This window comes from Salvia hispanica, chromosome 3 (assembly GCF_029641045.1).
Source record: "Salvia hispanica isolate PSC_SH4W2 chromosome 3, Shi_PSC_v1, whole genome shotgun sequence".
Classification (NCBI taxonomy): domain Eukaryota; kingdom Viridiplantae; phylum Streptophyta; class Magnoliopsida; order Lamiales; family Lamiaceae; genus Salvia; species Salvia hispanica.
The window spans coordinates 32,010,699-32,031,030 of NC_142694.1; the positions used below are offsets into that span (position 1 = coordinate 32,010,699).

Consider the following 20,332-nt stretch of genomic DNA (forward strand, 5'->3'; position numbering starts at 1 on the left):
GTTTTTAATATAAGTGGAGTAAAATAAAATAAACAACAAAGGAAAGATGTGCGACTAAGGAGGATCAAAGAGTATGATATAGTACAATAAAAAAGAAATGTGCGACTAAGGATAAAAGAGGAAAAAATCATATAAACTGAATAAATAAATAGTTCAACCGTTTTGATCAACAAAACACAGATATTCATAAATAAGAAAAAGATTTAGAAAAATAACAACAATCTAGTAGTTCATAAGTTTTGAAAAACTTCTTTATGAATAACATTAACAGTGGAATCAACCCTTACTATCATTCCGAACAACAAGTTTTGTTTTGTTTCAAATAAGTTTATATCTTATTTTCTGCATTCTACGTCATTTTATGATTTTATTTATTATTATTATTATTATATACTAAAAGATTATAAATACAACAAATTCTTGTTTAACATTAATTAAAAGAGATTAGTGTTTAGAAAATTGTTGCAATGCCGGAAAAACTCAAAAATTAAATAAGTAAAGTTTGACGAAAATGTAGGAATTAAAATTGAAATTAAGGATAAGGACTATTGAAATTAATATAATCTATATTTATCCATCCCTTGAATTGTTGGTGAAGATATTGCATAAGTTTGACCCACAAAGCTTTAAAATAGATTTATGAATAATAAGTTGAAACAATATTCTTTTGGTTGAAATAAATGAAAATGTGTTTTAGTGGCATCACTTGTTCTTAACTATTCAATAATAAAGGGTGTTACTACTTAAATCTATAATCCTAATTCCAAAGAATTAATCCAAATGATTATAATAATAAAAATTAATTAAAAGAAAGTGAAAATTAAAGTAAAATAGAATTAATAGAGTTTCCATGTATAAAATCAATTGAGTCTTGGATTTGGTCCGATATAATTAAGCACGAGAAATTAAACACGAATTGAATAAAAAAAAGGAAAAATAAAAGAAAAAGAAAGAGCGACGAACAGAGAAGAAGAGAGATCGGAATTCGGAAACGAAGGTGTGAAGGCGATCCGATTCAAAATTCAACTGAGGAAGCAGTGGAATTGCTTCCGATTCACGACGACGACGACTGCTGCAATTAATTAATCCTCTCCGATTCATTTCACTAAATCCAATTTCCGCATTTGAGCTCGAGATTTAGGGAATGTGGTTTCCGCAATTGGAGAGGTAGGGCGGTCGATGTCGGCGTCTCCAACCCTAGGCGGCGCATCCCGCTGCGGCTGGGTGCTGGGGCCTTCGCTCGACAAGATCATCAAAAATGTGGCCTGGAGGAAGCACTCTCAGCTCGTTTCCGCCTCCAAATCCGCTCTCGACAAGCTCGAATCTCTCTCCGACGACCCCTCCGATCCCGCCTCCTGCTCCCCTCTCTACGGCCTCTCCTCCTCCGATGCCGACCTCCTGCTTCAGCCGCTCATCGCCGCGCTCGAATCGGCCTACCCTAAGGTCGTCGAGCCGGCTCTCGATTGCGCCTTCCGTCTCTTCTCATTTGGCCTCATCCGCGGCTGCGAGATCAAGGAGGATGCCTCGATTATCTACCGGATCGTTGATTCCGCCTGCAAATGTGCTGCAATTGCCGATGAGGCGATTGAGCTGGCGGTGCTGAAGGTTTTGCTGGCGGCAGTTCGATCTCCGTGCAATCGCATTCTCGGTGATTGCCTAATCTATATTGTTAGGTCTTGCTACAATGTGTACCTCGGCGGCCACAGTGGTACCAATCAGATCTGTGCCAAGGCTGTACTTGCGCAGATGATGATCATTGTTTTCACTCGAACGCAGGAGAATTCGATGCACGTTGATGTGAAGAACGTTTCGGTTTTTGAATTGCTCGAGTTTGCGGATAGGAATCTTAATGAAGGGAGTTCTATACATTTCGCTCAGACCTTTATCAATGAGATTATGGAGTGTAAGGATAGCCCTTTTATGGTGAAATCGCCTACGGAGTTGCAAAATGGTTCCAAAGCTTCTGAAGAAATGCCTGATGAGGAAAGCAGAAAATCTGTTGATGAGAGTGCTGATGTGAGCGAGTATAGTACGATTAGGGAGGATGGTTTTATGCTCTTCAAGAATTTATGCAAGTTGTCTATGAAATTTTCATCACAGGAGAGTTCTGATGATCAGATTCTGCTGAGGGGAAAAACCCTCTCCTTGGAGCTCTTGAACGTGGTCATGGGAAATGCAGGGCCAATCTGGCGTACAAATGAGAGGCAAGTACCAAGCTGTAGAATGATTCATGTGGACCTAATTGAACATGATCTCTAGTTAGCATTTTTGGCTAAATCAATAGGGAGATCTCTGCATAAGTATCTATGTGGATTAAGATTAGTTCTCCTACAAAGTTGATCGAATTTGCCTTGATAGATTAATAGATTAGTCAAGATAGTAGGATGAACGAGTATGGTGCTGAGTCTGTGTCTATTGAGCTTCTTTAGCAGGGAGGTGATGTGAATGGAAAGACCCTAATCTTCCCAAGATGAGTTGCAACATTAGCCCTTTTGAAACTCAAAACTTTATCTTCATGATTCTTAATAACTGGCTGAAGTGAAGGGAATCATACTTGCAGTTGCACACATAATTTCTTGATTATTAAGAGGTTTTCTCTTTCTTGTATATTAGGGGAATGTTTTGTTTATGAAGTAGCTAATATGTTCTTCTGTTTCTTGTATGTTAGGGGAATGTTTTGTTTACGAAGTAGCTAATATGTTCTTCTCTAACAGGTTTCTTAATGCTGTCAAGCAATACCTGTGTCTGTCATTGTTGAAGAACAGTGGACAATCTGTAATGTCTATTTTTCAACTTCTTTGTTCAATATTTTGGAACCTATTGTTGAAATTTAGGTCTGGGTTGAAATCAGAGATTGGAATTTTCTTTCCCATGTTGATTCTTCGAGTACTAGAGAATGTGCTCCAGCCTAGTTTCTTGCAGAAGATGACTGTTTTGAGTTTATTAGAGAAGATCTCTCAGGATCCACAGATTGTTATTGATATTTTTGTCAACTACGATTGCGATGTGGATGCTCCCAACATATTTGAAAGGTACAGAGAGTTTGATCCCAAATTGTTGTTGTTTTTGGTATATTTTAACTAGTAAATAATTTCCTTTAGCAGACCAAATACTTACAGGATTTCAATAGCCTTTTACAGTATTCTATAGCTTGTGCCAATTTTTAATTCCCATAGATTTTTGCAGGTCTGTCAATGGCCTTCTAAAAACTGCTCTAGGTCCACCGCCTGGTTCCGTTTCCTCCTTGTCTCCCATCCAAGATATGACATTTCGTCATGAATCAGTTAAGTGTCTAGTGAGGATAATTAAATCAATGGGATCATGGATGGACCAACAGCTGAAAGTTGGAGAATATAATCCAACAAAGACCTCTGATAATGAAAACATGGTTGAGAGTCCGAATTACCACAATGATGATGCAACTAATGCTGATTTTGAACTGCACCCAGAAGCAAACTCTGAAATTTATGATGCTGCAACACTGGAGCAGCGTAGAGCTCATAAGTTGGAAATTCAGGTTTGCGTATTATTTCTCTTTAAGTAATTTATCTGTGTCCTCAAGAATTCTAAAGTAGGAGTCAAATTTTTGGGTAACTTAATGTCAGAATAGGGTTGCATTCTAACAATGCAAATATTTAACATGTAAAACTAAGAGTCAAAATTTTCTTATAGTGGAAGACTGGTATGATTTTGGACATTTCAGTGATTATGTCAGTGTAATGAATGCAGAAAGGTACTGCGCTGTTCAATAGAAAACCATCAAAGGGAATTGAGTTCTTGATAAAAGCCAAAAAAGTTGGTAGCTCCCCTGAAGAAGTGGCTCATTTTCTGAAAACTACTTCTGGCCTGAATGAAAGTATGATAGGTGATTATTTTGGTGAGCGGGAGGAATTCCCTATGAAAGTCATGCACGCTTATGTTGATTCCTTCAACTTTGAGAAGATGGGCTTTGGTGAAGCAATACGATTCTTTCTAAGAGGATTTAGGCTACCTGGAGAAGCACAAAAGATCGACCGCATCATGGAAAAGTTTGCAGAGCGCTATTGTAAATGCAATCCGAACTCGTTCACCAGCGCAGATACGGCTTATGTCCTTGCTTACTCTGTCATAATGCTCAATACCGATGCCCATAATAGTATGGTAAAGGATAAGGTGCATTTCTAATACTTCAGTAGTTTCCTTTCTATTCTGTCAATGTTTCCAGGAATGTTTCTAATTTGTTTGAAAGGGGAAAGTAACATGCTTCTAGACTTTTAGTAATGAGCTCTGTGACAATATTATTGGAAATAAAGTGCATGTATGCTTAATGACAAGAATTCGAACAGTTTGGTTGCATAGTATATAGTCTTATTTCTTTTTGGCATCCCTGTGCTATCTCCCAGCATAGAAGTCAAACTATGTACTACTGAAGTATTCTCTTTTAACTTGATGCCTTCATTGTAATCTTATTTAGATTCACGATTCAATATTCTCTTCGGTATGCTTTACTATGCACGCATTATGATATTCTTTCTTCACTCTGCATTCTGACTTCTGCAACACTTTAGTCTATATAACTTTAGTAAGGTAATATCTATACTCTGCATTCTGCAACACTTTAGTCTATATAACTTTAGTACGGTAATATCTATTTTATTTAGAATGAGATCTTTAAATTTTAAGCAAAAGAGTTCTTTACTAGTTTGAGTATAATTTTTCCTTCCCCATAATTTTATGAAATTAATTAAAAACCATTATATGTAGATGGTCTTAATTTGCATGATTTGATCTTTTCGTTCTAAATAAACTTTTCAGAAGCGTTCTTTGACATGCTTCCTCTTTGTTGGTGAACTCTAAGCCATTATTATCTGCTAGAAGCATGGTCCAGAAACATATAAATTGGATATCATAGCACCTTAGACGTACTAAACAATTGAATAATTCCTTGTGGACATTCATAATCTAAGCTTGCATGGACCCAAGATGTCCCATGTATCTCGAATTCTCGGACCCATTTTTATGTTCATGAATAGGCAAAAGATGTGAAAGTAGAAGTGTTTTACTTACACTGCACTTGTTTTCCCCAGTTCTAGCTACTCCTTGATTTGGTTTTGTTTGTAAGTGTGGGCTTCTTCTGACTTATATTGAGATTGGGTTTTGACTTTGAAGATGACCAAGGCTGATTTCATTCGGAATAACCGAGGCATAGATGACGGCAAGGACCTATCTGAGGATTACTTGGGCACTCTGTATGACCATATTGTGAAAAATGAGATTAAAATGAAGCCTGATCCTTCTGCTCCACAAAGCAAACAAGGAAACAGCCTGAATAAACTGCTGGGCTTAGATGGTATACTCAATCTGGTGTGGAAGCAGCCTGAAGAAAAAGCACTGGGTGCAAACGGATATCTGTTAAAACATATCCAGGAACAGTTTAAAGCAAAATCTGCAAAATCAGAGTATGATCCAGTTACACTTTACAGTAGTTTGCTAGACTATTTTTGTATTAGATATTTGTTATCTAGAACCAGTATCAGGCTATCATCTACTTGGAATAGGAAGTGGCCTAAACGGAACTATCAGTTGAAATTATTCAATGCAATTGGAGTAAACTATAATGCAATGTTATCATGTTTCTGGTTTTTCATTCTGAGGGTGTACTACTTTGCAGAATTTTCTTAAGTATTCCCTTTTTCTTCTGCAGAGTTGTTTATCATGCTGTAGCAGATCCTGCAATATTGAGGTTCATGGTTGAAGTTTGTTGGGGCCCAATGCTTGCTGCATTTAGTGTAACTCTGGACCAGAGTGATGACAAGGAGGCTACTTCTCAGTGCTTACAGGGCTTCCGAAATGCTGTGCATGTTACAGCAGTGATGGGGATGCAAACCCAGAGGGATGCTTTTGTTACCACTGTCGCCAAATTTACTTACCTCCATTGTGCTGCAGATATGAAACAAAAAAATGTAGATGCAGTGAAGGTATATGTCAATTTGATCCTTCAATAAATAAACCACTTGTGTGATATCTGCTTACCTTTAACTCAAGTGTCAAGACCACCATGACGAGTATAATATTTATGTGTGGTTTCCGTTATCTCGATGAATGTATGCGCTGATTGTATGGGTATTTTGGTAATATGAAGTATTTATATTCCATGAAAGTGAACTGAGGCAAACTGTGTTTCCTTTTCAGGCCATTATATCAATTGCTATTGAAGATGGCAATAACCTTCAGGAATCATGGGAACACATTTTGACATGTTTATCCCGGTTTGAGAATCTACAGCTCTTGGGAGAGGGAGCACCATCTGATTCATCCTTCCTTAATACATCGAACTCAGAACACGATGATGTTACATTAAGAAATGTGAATTATCCATCCCTGAAGAGAAAAGGAACACTCCAGAACCCAGCTGTAATGGCAGTTGTTCGAGGGGGCTCTTACGATAGCACCTCTCTTGGAAAAAACACTCCTGGTCTTGTTTCTCCAGAGCAGATCAATCATTTCATTTCAAACTTGTATTTGCTTGACCAAATAGGGAATTTTGAACTAAACCACATTTTCGCTCATAGCCAAAGGTTAAATAGTGAAGCAATTGTGTCCTTTGTAACGGCACTCTGCAAAGTCTCCATGTTAGAATTGCAGTCTCCAACTGATCCACGCGTGTTTAGCCTCACAAAACTCGTGGAAGTTGCGTAAGATCCTTTCCTGAATTGAAAGTAATGATTAATCTTAGTGCTGTGCTTGTGTCATTTAGATTGGGAAATAAAACAAATTGATGCCTTTGTTTTGCAGACATTATAACATGAATCGCATAAGACTTGTGTGGTCCCGGATATGGAGTGTCCTTTCCGATTTTTTTGTGGCGGTTGGGTTGTCAGAAAATCTGTCTGTTGCAATCTTTGTTATGGACTCACTGCGGCAACTTGCTATGAAATTCCTAGAACGAGAAGAACTGGCAAATTACAACTTTCAAAATGAATTTTTGATACCCTTTGCAGTTGTGATGCAGAAAAGTAATTCCACAGAGATCAGAGAGTTAATAGTTCGATGTATCTCTCAAATGGTCCTCAGTCGTGTTGGTAACATAAAATCTGGATGGAAGAGTGTTTTCACGGTAATGTTTTATTTCACATTTAATCATGGATGCTTTCATTTCCAAGTATCTTTCATATAGGTTTTTATGGAACTTCCATGGAAGTTCATGTTACACTTTGTTGTCCAGCTACCAGTGAGACTATCTTTTAGATTTTTGAGATGGCTAATAGTTGTAGAAGGTGCATACTTTTGTTCAGACTGATTAATGAACTTCCTTAATTCATCGAGTTTTAGTAAAGATTGAAATAACGCCCTTGCTTCTTAGATTATATTTTGAACCATATTGTGATGCCTTGGTTGGCCTTTGAAATGTGATTTCAGGTTTTTACAGCGGCTGCAGCTGATGAAAGGAAGAGCATAGTCTTGTTGGCCTTTGAAACAATGGAGAAAATAGTGCGGGAATATTTCCCCTACATAACTGAGACAGAAGCTTTGATTTTTACAGATTGTGTCAAGTGCCTCATCACCTTCACAAATAGTAAATTTAACAGTGATGTCAGCCTCAATGCTATTGCTTTTCTGCGGTTCTGCGCCGTCAAACTTGCAGATGGTGGACTTGTTTGTAGGGAAAAAAGTAAGGAGGATGATTCTTGCAGTCAAGGTTTAAATGAAAATGCTGCCGATAGTCAAACTTGCACAGACAAGGATGACTATGTTGCGAATTTCTGGATTCCCTTGCTCTCAGGTATTTAATTTAATTGATAATCATTCTGGTGGCAGTCTAGCCAGAAATGGTTGTATCTCTGGTCACAAAAAATGTCTTGTTTTTTTCTGATGTCGTTGTAGTCTTGTTTCTATTGGTGGATATAACAAATTTACCGATTGATACCCCTTGCTTTAGGTTATTGATTTTTTTTATTATTTCAACTTCAGGACTATCAAAATTGACATCAGATCCTCGAGCAGCCATCAGAAAGGGTGCTCTGGAAGTCCTGTTCAATATTTTAAAGGATCATGGTCAACTTTTTACACAACCATTCTGGGCTAATGTTTTCAATTGCGCGATCTTTCCCATATTCAGAATCAGTGTTGACATTAAAGATTCTGGTCCCTTACATCCCGAGGGGAATGTATGGGATTCTGAAACTTCTATAGTTGCAGCAGAGTGTCTGATTGACTTATTTGTCCATTTCTTCGATATGGTAAGAACCCAGATGCATGGAGTAGTATCCATACTAGTGGGGTTTATGAAAAGTCCAGGTCAAGGCCCCTCAAGTGCAGCGGTAGCTGCTTTGATGCGTTTGGCTAATGATTTAGGGAGCAAACTCTCCGAAGATGAGTGGCAAGATATCGTTCTCTGTTTGAAAGAGGCTGCTGGTTCCAGTCTGCCTGAATTTGCGAAGCTTCTGAAAACCATGGACAGCATTGAGATTCCAGATGTTTCTCAGCCCGATAATGAAATGGAATTGTCTACCGGCCGTGGAGTAAATAATGATGGCTCTGAGGATAATAACGAAAACCTTCAAACTGTGGCATATATTGTATCAAGGATGAAAGTCCATATTAATATACAGCTACTTGTTATACAGGTTCACGCTCTATCTTTCTCTGAGTCGTGCGTTTACCAGCATGCCAAATCTTTTTTCTTAAACTCAATTTTCGATAGCTCGTTGAAGTTTCATGCTGATCTTTCTCCTTACTCACAGGTTGTGACTGATATTTACAAGATCCACTGGAAGTCCCTGTCTCCAAATATTGTCACCACAGTACTCGGAATCTTTTCATCAACATCGTCTCACTCCCACGATTTGAACACCCAAACGTCATTACTGCTCAAGTTAGACAGAGCATGCTCTATGCTGGAGATCTCAGGTCCACCACTCGTTCACTTTGAAAACGAGTCATACAAGAGCTACCTAAACTTCTTGCACGATCTACTAGTGAACAGTCCATCTCTGTCCCAGGAGAAGAACGTGGAAGGCGAGCTCGTTTCTGTATGCAAGCAAGTGCTGCAGACATACCTGGGGTGCAGTGGATTCGAATACGTATCACAGGATAAACCCAGGGCAAACTGTGTTCTCCCACTGGGCTCCGCGAAGAAGGAGGAACTAGCAGCTCGGACGCCTCTAGTTCTGTCAGTTATGCGGATTCTGGGCAGTCTAGAGAGGGATTCGTTCAGGAGGCATGTTTCTCAGCTGTTTCCGTTGCTGGTGGGTCTCGTGCGAAGCGAGCATAGTTCGATGGAAGTGCAGAGGGTTTTGAGCAGTATATTTCAGTCGTGTATAGGTCCTTTAGTATGTAAGTGAGGCTTGTTTATGTATAGAGTATAAATTGAGATTCTTCTGTTGCCTCATTCATTATCGATAGGGATATTGTTTTGATGCTTGAAGATTCTATATTGAGGAACAAAGCCATTTTGGGTTACTTCAGAAATATATGCATTCATACTAAACTAATTTTGGCTACACTAGCATTCTTTATCTCACCTGCTTACCAATTATGCATTAATTCTCGTGCCTTTATTTTTATGGTATATTACAATTATAAACTTAACAAATATATTATGTGTTGAACAATTTTAATGCTATTTGACTAGATTTTCAGATTTTGGCATTTAATTTTCAAATTTTTGTGATATTGAAAGACTATATTTTTATGCAATTTAAGATTTTTCGGATCGGATCAGATTTCGAATTCAGATTTTCAGACAATGTGGATCGGATTCATTTCTCATAAAATTTTGGTTTTTCGGATCAGATTCATTTTTCATAAAAATTTAAATTCTCGGATTGGATCAAATTAGACAAAATTCTTATATCTTTGACTCAACGAGTTTGGTTTCCCATAGAATTGTGGTTCGTGTCATTTCTTCGTCCATTATGATAATCATTCACTATTGGTCGATGAACCACAAACTACGACACTCTTCACGATTTCTAATTCCCGAATCCGGCTTCCGCCATGGAAAGTAAAGTGATTACTGATTACTGCATCCACAAATCAAAGATTCGAGAATGATGAAAAGGAAAAGTATTAGTAATAAAGAAAAATCCCACAATTAAGGGAAGATTTTGAAAATAAAAAACAAAACAAAAAAACGGAAATTCAAAATGTAAACAGACGAAACAACCAATCATCACAATTTCAAACACCCAAATAAAAACACGCTGTAAAAGTGTAAACACAAAAAAAATCATTCCATCTCTCTTCTTCTCCATCTCCTTTCTCTCTCTACAATTCACTCCAAAATCAATCACAGATTCACAATGAGCTCCGTTTTCCACCTCCACAGAAACGAATCCCTCCCTCTCTCGCAATCCGAGGCCTCCTCAGCCCCGGGGATCCGCCGCCGCCTCTCCTCCCTCTCGCTAAATCTGAAGATCCAGCCGTCCTCCTCCTCCGCCGCCGCCGCCTGGGCGATGCGCCGCTCCAAATCCATCTCCGCCATGGGCGAATACGCCGGCAGCTCGGTGCGGAGGTGGTGGGGATGGGGATGGGGCTGGATCCTCGCCAGAAAACCTACCTTCGCCGCCGATCTGGAGATGAACGAGGACGAGGCCGCCGCGATCGGCAGCCACAGCAGGGGCAGCTGGCGCCACGTCATCCACAAGGTCGCGTCGCAGCTGCGGCGCAAGCTGCGAGGATCGGACGGCGTCGGCCTGCCGCAGACGTTCCGCTACGATTCGTTCAATTACGCGAAGAATTTCGACGACGGAAGGTCCGCCGCTTCTCTCATTCACTGAATCTACCGTTCCGATTATGTTGATATATCATATATTCGCTGCTGTGATTTCTGTCGACTGGATTCATTCAATCACGCGTTGTTTGTAGCATATTATGTGAATTTGTATGATATTCTTTGAATTGATTGATTAGTTTGGTTTGTAATTGGTGGAATTTTGAAGATAAACGCGTAATTGTAAAATGCTCGGCTACAGTCTGGATTCGGTTCTGGCCGTCGGTGCAAAATTTATTTATTTATTGTTGCCTATGTCGGTGGCACATTTTTGCTAATAATTTCTCAATTAATCCGTTTTCACAAGCTACTTACTGATGCTAAGGAAAACGCATTATCAATTAAGTTAACTTGTAAAGTGTTAGATGCTGGTACTATTAATGAAAAGTAAAAATGGTTTCTCATCTAAGTCTTCGATTCATTGATTGCATTATCGATCAAGTTCCTAGAGGGCTTCATGTGTACGAGTTTAACAAACATACACACACCAATAATGGTTTCTCATTGACTCGTGAGTGTAATGATTCAATTCTTCGATCACCTAATTGCGAGGAAAGTGTATTACCGATTAAGTTAACTTGCAGAAAGCTTGACGTGACAAAATTAGTTTGACGAACCTTCGATTTCCTGCTTGTAGACTTGTAGTAGGTGGAAACAACATCACTTATTGGAAAGTTAAATTAATTAACTAGTTGCTGATTAAATTAGATTAAATTGAATTTTAATGCAATAATAGGAAGAGAATGACAAGTTAACAAAGGATGCACATGGTTGTAATAATTGGAATTTGGTATTAGTCATTGAAAGGCATATGCTACTCATACTAATGACAGGTCATCCAACTTGAGGGTGACGAGGAAATTAAAGTATGTCCACGCTGTCTCATTTCATGAATCGGTGATGCCAATTTTAATCGAAACGGGCCCGTTTATCGCCGATTGGGGACCATTGACTATAAATTCGGGCCGAATCAGTAACCGAAAAAAAATTAAGTGGTCTTGTTACGTTTTTAAAAAAATGAAATTGTAAACGTTGTAGGCCGGTTCTGCTGGATTAATGGCTGAAACAAAAATAAACATCAACAACCATCTTCCGCAAAATTAGAAACTAATGATTTCTTTGAAGCCTTTTTCATTTATTTTTAAGAAACCAGAAAAAACGTCTTATCAACTAAGACGCGTTATTGTCATTGGTCACCGAAAGTTCTAACTAAGGCACCCTTCATCTTAATATGAAACGACAAAAGTCCTATTTCATTAGGTGTTACCTTAAAGGAATAATTCCATCCTTAATGCTTGGGAGAATATCTAAGTCATAGTTCCATTGAAATAAAGGAAATTGGGAATTATGGAGTGGCATGAATAGATTAATTGGGTAGTTGGGTCTCGATTGAGAATACTTAAATTGGGTCCCTCATTTAATATGGACAATTGCATAAAGAATTAATTGAACACCTTCATCATCTCAATCATTAACCCACATGGCACATGTATTCAAGAATTAGAGGAGATTTGGGCCAATATTTTACTAAGCTGTATATATATATATTGTCATTGTGTGCATGTTTTCACACAATTCTGTTGCAAGAGATTGCAATTGCAAATGATACTGCAAGTGGAATATAATGCTATAAATCATAGCAAATGCAATACCTTAGAGAATCTACAAATACTCTGTTATCGCTTGTAAATATTGATTGCATTTTGTTAAATACACATGTACTATATGATATTGGTATATCCAACAGAAAAAAAATAAATCAAAAGAAAGACAAAATTACAACACTATAAATAGATTACCAAGCATCCGCTGCTGTAGTAGTTCACTAATCTAAATTACAACATTCCTATCTCCAGTATGAAGGTCACAACCTGTCTAGTTTCGCAGAGACACGAGTACCGTCCCAAGTACTTGAACACGCATCACTTTAAGAGGCATATTTAGCCGAACCTTGTCTAACATTCTTCTTCCTGTACACCGCGCCCTAGTCCTATGCAAGTCGGGCTAACGGTTTAATAGGTCAATCGGGATTGAATTGATGGGTGAAGGTCAGGTAAGGGGTATGCTGTCTCACTAGACCTGATGATAAAATCTCTACTTCAATAAACTAATGAAATAATGGATTTCTATTATAAACATAGAGAGAGCTTCACTTGTTGTGATAAATCTAGAAGGCAAAAAAAGTTGTGTTAAATACCTGTGGCGAGTTTAAAGCGAAAAGCTAAGGGCTTCCGGAGCGTCTCTCATGCTCATATTCAAGCTGTTTCGCATCGTGCGCCTTCCGATGCCAGCATTACCCTTTGTCATCATAGCAACGAATTCCCCATAATCGATCCTTCCATCCTGGAATCATGTACCGGGGAAGATTATCTAAACTCATATCCATGATAAATTACTTGCATCGCTCAACAAAAGCAGGGGGACTTACGTTATCTTGGTCAACTTCTTTGATGATATCTTCAATGAAGTTATCCGACATGTGTTGTTCTTCGCAAGCTTGCTGGAGTTCATCAAATGTAATATAGCCACTTCCATCTTTGTCAAAATAATGAAACGCTGCCAAAAGATGTTCCTCACGCTCGAGTTTATTCAAGTGCATTGTCGCTGCTATAAATTCTCCGTAATCAATCGTCCCACTGTTGTCTACATCAGCCTGCAAGCATAATAACAATTCAACTATGAATGACAGAAACTTTAAACATATTGATAAAAAAATCTTACTGAAGAACCGAACAAGAAGCATACAGACTATAAACTTATTGACAAGATACGCCCATACCGCATCCATAAGATCACGAATTTCTGTATCCTTCAATGTGGAACCATATTTCCTCAAACCAGCTTTGAGTTCGTCAAATGTGATTGCGCCACTGTTGTCAGTGTCCATGGCCGTAAACATCTCTCTTAAGCCGGCTATCTCCTCTTCTGACAAGCTTTCAGCTATTACCTGGAGCAAGAGTAGAATCCCATTTATTTCTATTTCCTAAATCTTGACTGACAACAGAATCAAAACTGATGAGAACCTTCAAAGAAAAATGCTATAAATATTTAACTGCGCCCGTTACTTACCCTCAAAGCCATTTTCTTCAACCTATTCATTGCAGAAAATTGCTTAAGGCGAGAAAGTACAGCCGCGTCCAAGGCTCTGTCAGGAGCAACGCCATTTTCAGATATCCAAGGATGACCTAGTATGGTTTTCAAGCAAGAAAAGCATTAAAGATGTTTTTGTAGTGTAGTGCAAACAACGATCATGTGCAGTCGCACAGGCTGAAGGATTGCTGATTGACATACGAAGTGGAAAATACGATATTAAAGATAGGGTAGCAAACACACTTAATACTTGATGAGCAGTTGCACGGTCTGCAGGATGCATGCATAGCATCTTCCGAATAAGATCCTTAGCACTCTCCGATATCAGTGGCCATGGGTCGGATTCAAAGTCAATGTGACCCTTCAAAACAGCATCAAATATCCCCTGCTGTGTTTCTGAACAACCAACATAAATCATCAGTTTGGAATTTGGATACGAATCTCTAAAGCAAGGGGATGTAAAAACTCATTACCAGCCCAAAACGGAGGCACACCACTAAGCAATATGTAGAGGATGACTCCTGCTGTCCACACATCAGCTTGTGGCCCGTAATGCTTCAACAGAACTTCAGGTGCAACATAATACGGGCTTCCGACCACATCAGTGAAAATCTGCCCTGAAGAAGCAAACAGTGTACGAAGTTAAACAGACATCCGAAGCAATTAGAAGTGGTAATTAGCTACTAATACCTGGCTTGAAGAAAACAGAGAGTCCAAAATCAATAGCTTTAAGAGAGAAATCATCATCCTTGTTAACCAACAAGAAATTCTCCGGTTTAAGATCTCTATGCATAACTCCGAGCGAATGGCAAGCCTCAACAACACCAACGACGATCTTAGTCAGCTCAGCCGCCTTCTGCTCCGTGTAGTGCCCCCTCTGTATAATCCGGTCAAACAATTCACCTCCATTGCAAAGCTCCATGACAATGTGGACATACAGAGTGTCCTCGTACGCCCCCTTAATCGTGACGATATTCTTGTGACCAGCCAGATGGTGCATTATCTGGATCTCCCTCCTAACATCCTCCACATCCTCCTTGGAGATCAGCTTCCTCTTCGTTATCGATTTACAAGCGAATTGTAAACCCGTGGCGATCTCAGTGCAGAGATAAGTCGTACCGAACTGCCCCTGCCCGAGTTTATGCCCGAGCACGTATAGATCCCGGATATTGGCCGTCTTGTGGCCCATGACGAAGTGAGCCTGGTTGGCCATGCCTCGGGTCATGACGATGCTGCTGCTGTGGCTGTCTTTGCTGGGGCAAATCACCGGCGGCAAACTATGCTCCTTTTTAGGGCTGGGGTGGGCGTCTTCACCGCTCCGGGAGGAGGAATCGGACTTCGAATTCAGCTGCTCTTCCGGCTCACTATACACCTCTGAAGGCTTGTCTCCCAATGATCCACGGCATGTATTGCCCATCAAACCTTAAATCTCTCTCTGCCCCTTTCCACCATCCAATTATTCTTCCCCCCCCCCCCCCCTTTTTTCTGGAAATTATGAATTCAATCATACAATTACACGCCAATTAATCAACGGAAAAACTCAATTAAAAGCTAATTCAGCGCAATAAACAGAAATGGCGATGGAGATCGGATGAATAATCAAACCAATAAGCATAAATAGATGATTGCGGAAATGGTAAAGGAAAATGAATATTGGAGAGCGAAGGAGAAGGAAACGTACGCAGATGATTGAGCAGATGCGGAGATGGATTGATGGAGAGGAAATGAAGAGGCTTTGTAGATCTCGAGATGAAATTGAAGCATTACCGGGAAAAATGGGGAGAGAGGGATTGATTGAGTCAAAGGAATTCGTATATATATGTGTGTCGGACCGCTGCGCGTTTAATCCGTCAACTGCTTACTGCTGTATGCCTGTATACATACATCATACATACATATATTTATTTTTTAAATATCACATATATTTCAAAAATAAATACTAATATGCCATGAATTTCTTTTTTTTAATTTGCTATGAATTTGCATTTAATTCTCCTTCTCAGTACTTACTACATAATATAATTTAGTGTAGTTTTTTTATTATTGAAATAAGAATATGTTATGCCTATGCATTTTGTATGTAATACTAGTCCACAAAAATAATTTTATTTTTTCTATTTTAATTTCTCTATAAAAGTATTTTTTTTTTCTAATATGTTTCATTTAATTTTCCACTAATATTTCTCTAATCATTTTTTCTCTTTATAGTTAATTCTCCATCCGCCCGTCATTATGAGACTCATTTTATGTCGACACGAATTTTAAAAAATATTAAGAAAGAAAATTAAGAGAATATAGGTCCAACTTATATATATATATATATATATATATATATATATATATATTTTAAATAAAATATGAGTAGAATGAGTTAATAAAATGTAAAACCCTATTATCATTTATAATAAAAATGAATCAAAACACTTATTCATGAACGGACTAAAATGATAAAACAATTATCCTCACGAACCGAGGAAGTAGTAACTAATTAATTCATAAATAGATGAATTCATATTTAAATAAAATATTTAGAGTCCTAACTATTAATTATAAACAACTATAAGTCTAACAAAAAAGTAGGAAGCTACCAAAAAAAAGAGAAAAAAGGTAAGGATATTTTATACTCTACTAGAAAATAAAGAAGTATTAATATAAATCTAACTTTAGAATTACCCAAACGTCACTTTCCATTAGGTTAAAAAATCAATTTATCCAAAAATAAGAAATTTAAAGCTGTTGCTTATTATTTCTACCAAAATGACTGAAACTCCCCAAAGCTTCATTTTTGGTCCATTTCTTGTCCACCCGACCCTGCCTTTGTCTGGCACCGGCCAAGCCCCCGTTGCCTTTGTCGCTGGCTGCTCGATGATAGCCAACTAGCTCCTCACCCCTCCGCTCGCAGGTCTGCATACCCGAAAAAAACACAATGTTTTCATCTGATGAGAAGAAGGATGACAATATCTGAGCAGAAACTACGAACAATTGGAGTGGTTATATATACTTACAGTCCCGTGAACATTTTGATGCTGTCGTAGAAAAACCATTGCAACGTAACGACAGGACCCACCGTTGCAATTCTAACGGAGAGACTTCTGGTGAACAGATTGGCAAGCCCGATCTTCTTTATCGCCTGAAAGAAAAACACGGGCGACATATATATTTGTATACGAGGACCAATATGAACGGATTTGATCGATCCTAGCGAAATACCTGCAGTATACTTGGAGCCTTTTTGTTGTAAAGAGATGAAACTATGTTGTCAGCAGGATTGGAGATCACAGCACCAACAATCCCAGCTGAATACCCGGCTAGACACGTCACAGCAAGTTGCTGGGGTATCGAGCAATCTTCTCTCTTTCTTCGTATAACTTTGCGATGCATTAGATCCACGGAGTGCTCAAATGTTGTGAACATGAACATGGAGACTGCCAAAAACAAGGATGGCGGTCAGCAGTAGCAAAAGTGAAGCTATCGTACATGAAAACACGTATATTCTCAGCCATGGGTTATAACGCCCTAGTGATCTTTAGATGTCGGTATGGAGGTAATCACGTAATGCAGCGAGCAAAGAATGCTTTTAGTGGAAAAGGTCATGTTTCTGGGCTTCATGGGGACTGATGTATCCTATAGTTCGTATCTATAGATGAACAATATCTCCAACGAATTCGGGAACAAACTTTTTAGAGCCCAAGAACTAAAAATGTAAGAGCAAGCACATTAAGCAATGAAATAAAAGAAGACGATTGCAGCAAAGGTGCTTACATGGAAGGTTACGGCCCCAGAGTGGAAGCAGTCCTCTGTACAATCTGCAAACAATTTTAACGCAGCACGTGTCAATGTTTCCCAAGGTGAGATTTCAACTAAACTTGATGGGGTTAGCTTTAGTTACCCGTAAAACCCTTCTTTAGTGTAAACTTTAGGAAATCCATCAGCCAAGCCATTGGCGAAACGTGGCTGCGACTGGACTCGAACTTTGACAGCTTCAAATGGGCAGAGAGCAATGTCAGCAAAGACTTGAGCAGAGGCAGCGCTGAGGAAGAATATGACACCCTTGTTCTGATTCACCAGTAGATCGCCATAAAGTTTCTTGAAATATTCGTAGAGACCAAACTTGCATCCACCTTGTACACCATAACCAATAAGTTTTCCGGACCAACCTCTCCAAAGAGCCGAAGCACCTTCTTCTCGGCAAAGAGTACTGAACCCTGATATGATGCCATTATATTTCACTGGATTCACCTGAAACGTGCAAATCAGCAAATGTAGCACTGAAAAACACAACCAGGGCACATCATCGCAATTAGGGAGTACGAACTTAAACATGAAGTGATGAAACACAATCATCGATAAAACACACACACACACAACCAGGGCACATCCCCCTCCACACCACCATCACCTTTGTTCTCTTTTTCTTCTAATTTTCAGCAACATTTCTCATCTGAAAACAAATAAGCACTCAGGAACCTAACTATATAAGCTACACAGCGAAAATCATCTTGACATAACCATTGAACATGGCATAACTCTATTAAGAAAACAAGGGGGAAATGAAGGGATTACCTAACTGTAATACATGAACTGTCAACATAAACATAATTCTATTCAGAAAATTCATTTCTTTCAGATAGTAAAAGGCTCCACAGCGGGATTTCTAGGCCCGAAATCTCAATTAGGGCTTTACGAACTGACACATGATTGTGTATTGCAATCAACAAGATTCAAAACAATTAAAAAAACACACAACAAGGGCACATCCCCCCCCCCCCCACCCCCCTCTTTCTCTTCGAATTCTCAGCAACATTTCTCATCTGAAGACAAGGTAGCACTAAAGAACCGAATAAGAAGCTACGCACAATAAAAATCATCGCGACATAACATAACCAAAGAACATTACAAGATTCTATTCAGAAAACAAGGGACAAATGAAGGAATTGACCAACTGTAATGCATGTTTCAACATATGCATAATTCTATTCAGAAAAACACTTCTTTAGAATATTAGAAGGCTCCACATTGAGATTTCTAGGCCCAAAACATAATCAGGAATCACGAACTGAAACGTGAAACGCAATCATCTCGAGTCAAAACCGAAAAACACAACCAGGGCACATCACCATCACCACCTCTTTTTCTTCTAATTTCCAGCAACATTTATCATCTCATAACAAGGTAGCACTCAGGGACCTTAAGCTACACACGACGGAAATCATTTCGACATAACCTAAGAACACCACACAATTCTACTCAGAAAACAAGCAGAAATTGAAGAAATCTACCAACTGCAACAAACATAACACAATTCTACCCAGAAATTCATTTCTTCCGAATTCTAGAAGGCTCCACATTCGGATTTCTATGCCCAAAATCACAATTAGAACTTAAGAACAAATGCAATCATCGTCAAAAACAGATGAAGCTGGAGATCGTAAACGGAGCAAAACCTGCATGTTAACCTTCAACACATCGAGAGGGGTGATGGCGAGATGCGTAGCTCCGGCGCTGAGCATTCCTCCCGCCGCGCACACCCCGTAATACCCCTTGGAAAACTCCTCGATGTTGCGCCGCCGCCGCCACGTCTCCATCCCCAAATTCCCGTCGCTTGAAACGAATTCAGCACCGCTCGATCATACTCGCAGCTAAGCCTGTTCAATTCAATTCAATTCGATTCGATTCGACATCAGAGCCGCGAAATTGCAGGAACCAGTCGTATATAGCAGCTACTTTTTATTGTCGTTGTTGTTGTGAAATTGATCCACGTTTCCATGCTGAGACCCGCAAAATTAGAAGGGCTTTAATTCATCTTCAAACATGCAGAGGAAAGTTGCAATCTTTTGCATCAATTGGACTTTGGAGCCCTAATTAATCATAGATTATGGTGTGATTAATGGACTCTTAAAGCTTTGATTTTGGGCATCAAAATTGCACATATCATTCCCTCTCTCATTACTCCAAGGCCCAATCCAAGAGATTCCAAATTCTTGATTTCATTTTTGTTTCTTGTGCTATCAAACACAATATTTTCTAAATTCGATTGATAAGTAATCCACAAATATGTACTACTAAATTTTATGTTCATATAAAAAAACATAAATCTTTTAGATGCTTGCACAATAAAAAGTGGTTTAATTGGTCCGCAATTCGAAATCGAACCAATTAGTTTTTTCAGTTCTATAGTTCACCAATTTAACGTGCTTAAATCAAACATTGAAATTAAAGTCCAACCGATCAAACCAACTAGCCTGGTTCGGCTTCAGTATCCATAATCCCACAAAAACCTCCTGCCACATCACTATGACTTTTTTCCCGCAATAAAATAAAATCACAATTATTCAATTTATACGTTTCAAATTTTACGAAATTTAACGAGCCGTATATATAGAGCCGTATTTATAGAGGTTTTTTTAAAAAAATAAAATAAAATTTTAACTCGGACGTCCGACCCCCTTCACAATGGCGGGCATCAGGTAGGACGTCGCGAGGATATCC

The 20,332-nt window shown here is 38.8% G+C and overlaps 4 protein-coding genes across 4 annotated transcripts; 2 read left to right on the top strand and 2 right to left on the bottom strand.

Moving 5' to 3' along the window:
- Window positions 1-895: 895 nt before the first annotated feature.
- On the top strand, window positions 896-9,441 carry LOC125211738 (brefeldin A-inhibited guanine nucleotide-exchange protein 1-like). Its single transcript, XM_048111652.2, has 11 exons — window positions 896-2,204; window positions 2,715-3,032; window positions 3,187-3,517; window positions 3,730-4,152; window positions 5,149-5,438; window positions 5,684-5,957; window positions 6,172-6,674; window positions 6,775-7,096; window positions 7,399-7,762; window positions 7,951-8,606; window positions 8,724-9,441. The coding sequence occupies exons 1-11, from the start codon at window positions 1,180-1,182 to the stop codon at window positions 9,321-9,323; spliced, it is 5,106 nt and encodes a 1,701-aa protein (XP_047967609.1). The 5' UTR covers window positions 896-1,179; the 3' UTR covers window positions 9,324-9,441.
- A 747-nt stretch (window positions 9,442-10,188) lies between these two features.
- LOC125212006 (uncharacterized) lies at window positions 10,189-11,034 on the top strand. The gene has a single exon (XM_048112006.2). It carries the CDS (start codon window positions 10,284-10,286, stop codon window positions 10,758-10,760), a length of 477 nt encoding a protein of 158 aa, XP_047967963.1. The 5' UTR covers window positions 10,189-10,283; the 3' UTR covers window positions 10,761-11,034.
- A 1,372-nt stretch (window positions 11,035-12,406) lies between these two features.
- LOC125212004 (calcium-dependent protein kinase 26-like) lies at window positions 12,407-15,665 on the bottom strand. The gene is made up of 8 exons (XM_089067298.1): window positions 14,534-15,665; window positions 14,317-14,460; window positions 14,087-14,239; window positions 13,823-13,938; window positions 13,533-13,700; window positions 13,182-13,406; window positions 12,951-13,096; window positions 12,407-12,832 (listed from the first exon to the last, which is right to left on the bottom strand). Exons 1-7 carry the CDS (start codon window positions 15,258-15,260, stop codon window positions 12,962-12,964), a joined length of 1,668 nt encoding a protein of 555 aa, XP_088923424.1. The 5' UTR covers window positions 15,261-15,665; the 3' UTR covers window positions 12,407-12,832; window positions 12,951-12,961.
- An 807-nt stretch (window positions 15,666-16,472) lies between these two features.
- PHT3;3 (phosphate transporter 3;3) lies at window positions 16,473-19,717 on the bottom strand. The gene is made up of 6 exons (XM_048110746.2): window positions 19,288-19,717; window positions 17,733-18,082; window positions 17,606-17,649; window positions 17,054-17,268; window positions 16,849-16,973; window positions 16,473-16,747 (listed from the first exon to the last, which is right to left on the bottom strand). Exons 1-6 carry the CDS (start codon window positions 19,426-19,428, stop codon window positions 16,720-16,722), a joined length of 903 nt encoding a protein of 300 aa, XP_047966703.1. The 5' UTR covers window positions 19,429-19,717; the 3' UTR covers window positions 16,473-16,719.
- Between the last annotated feature and the right edge of the window lie 615 nt (window positions 19,718-20,332).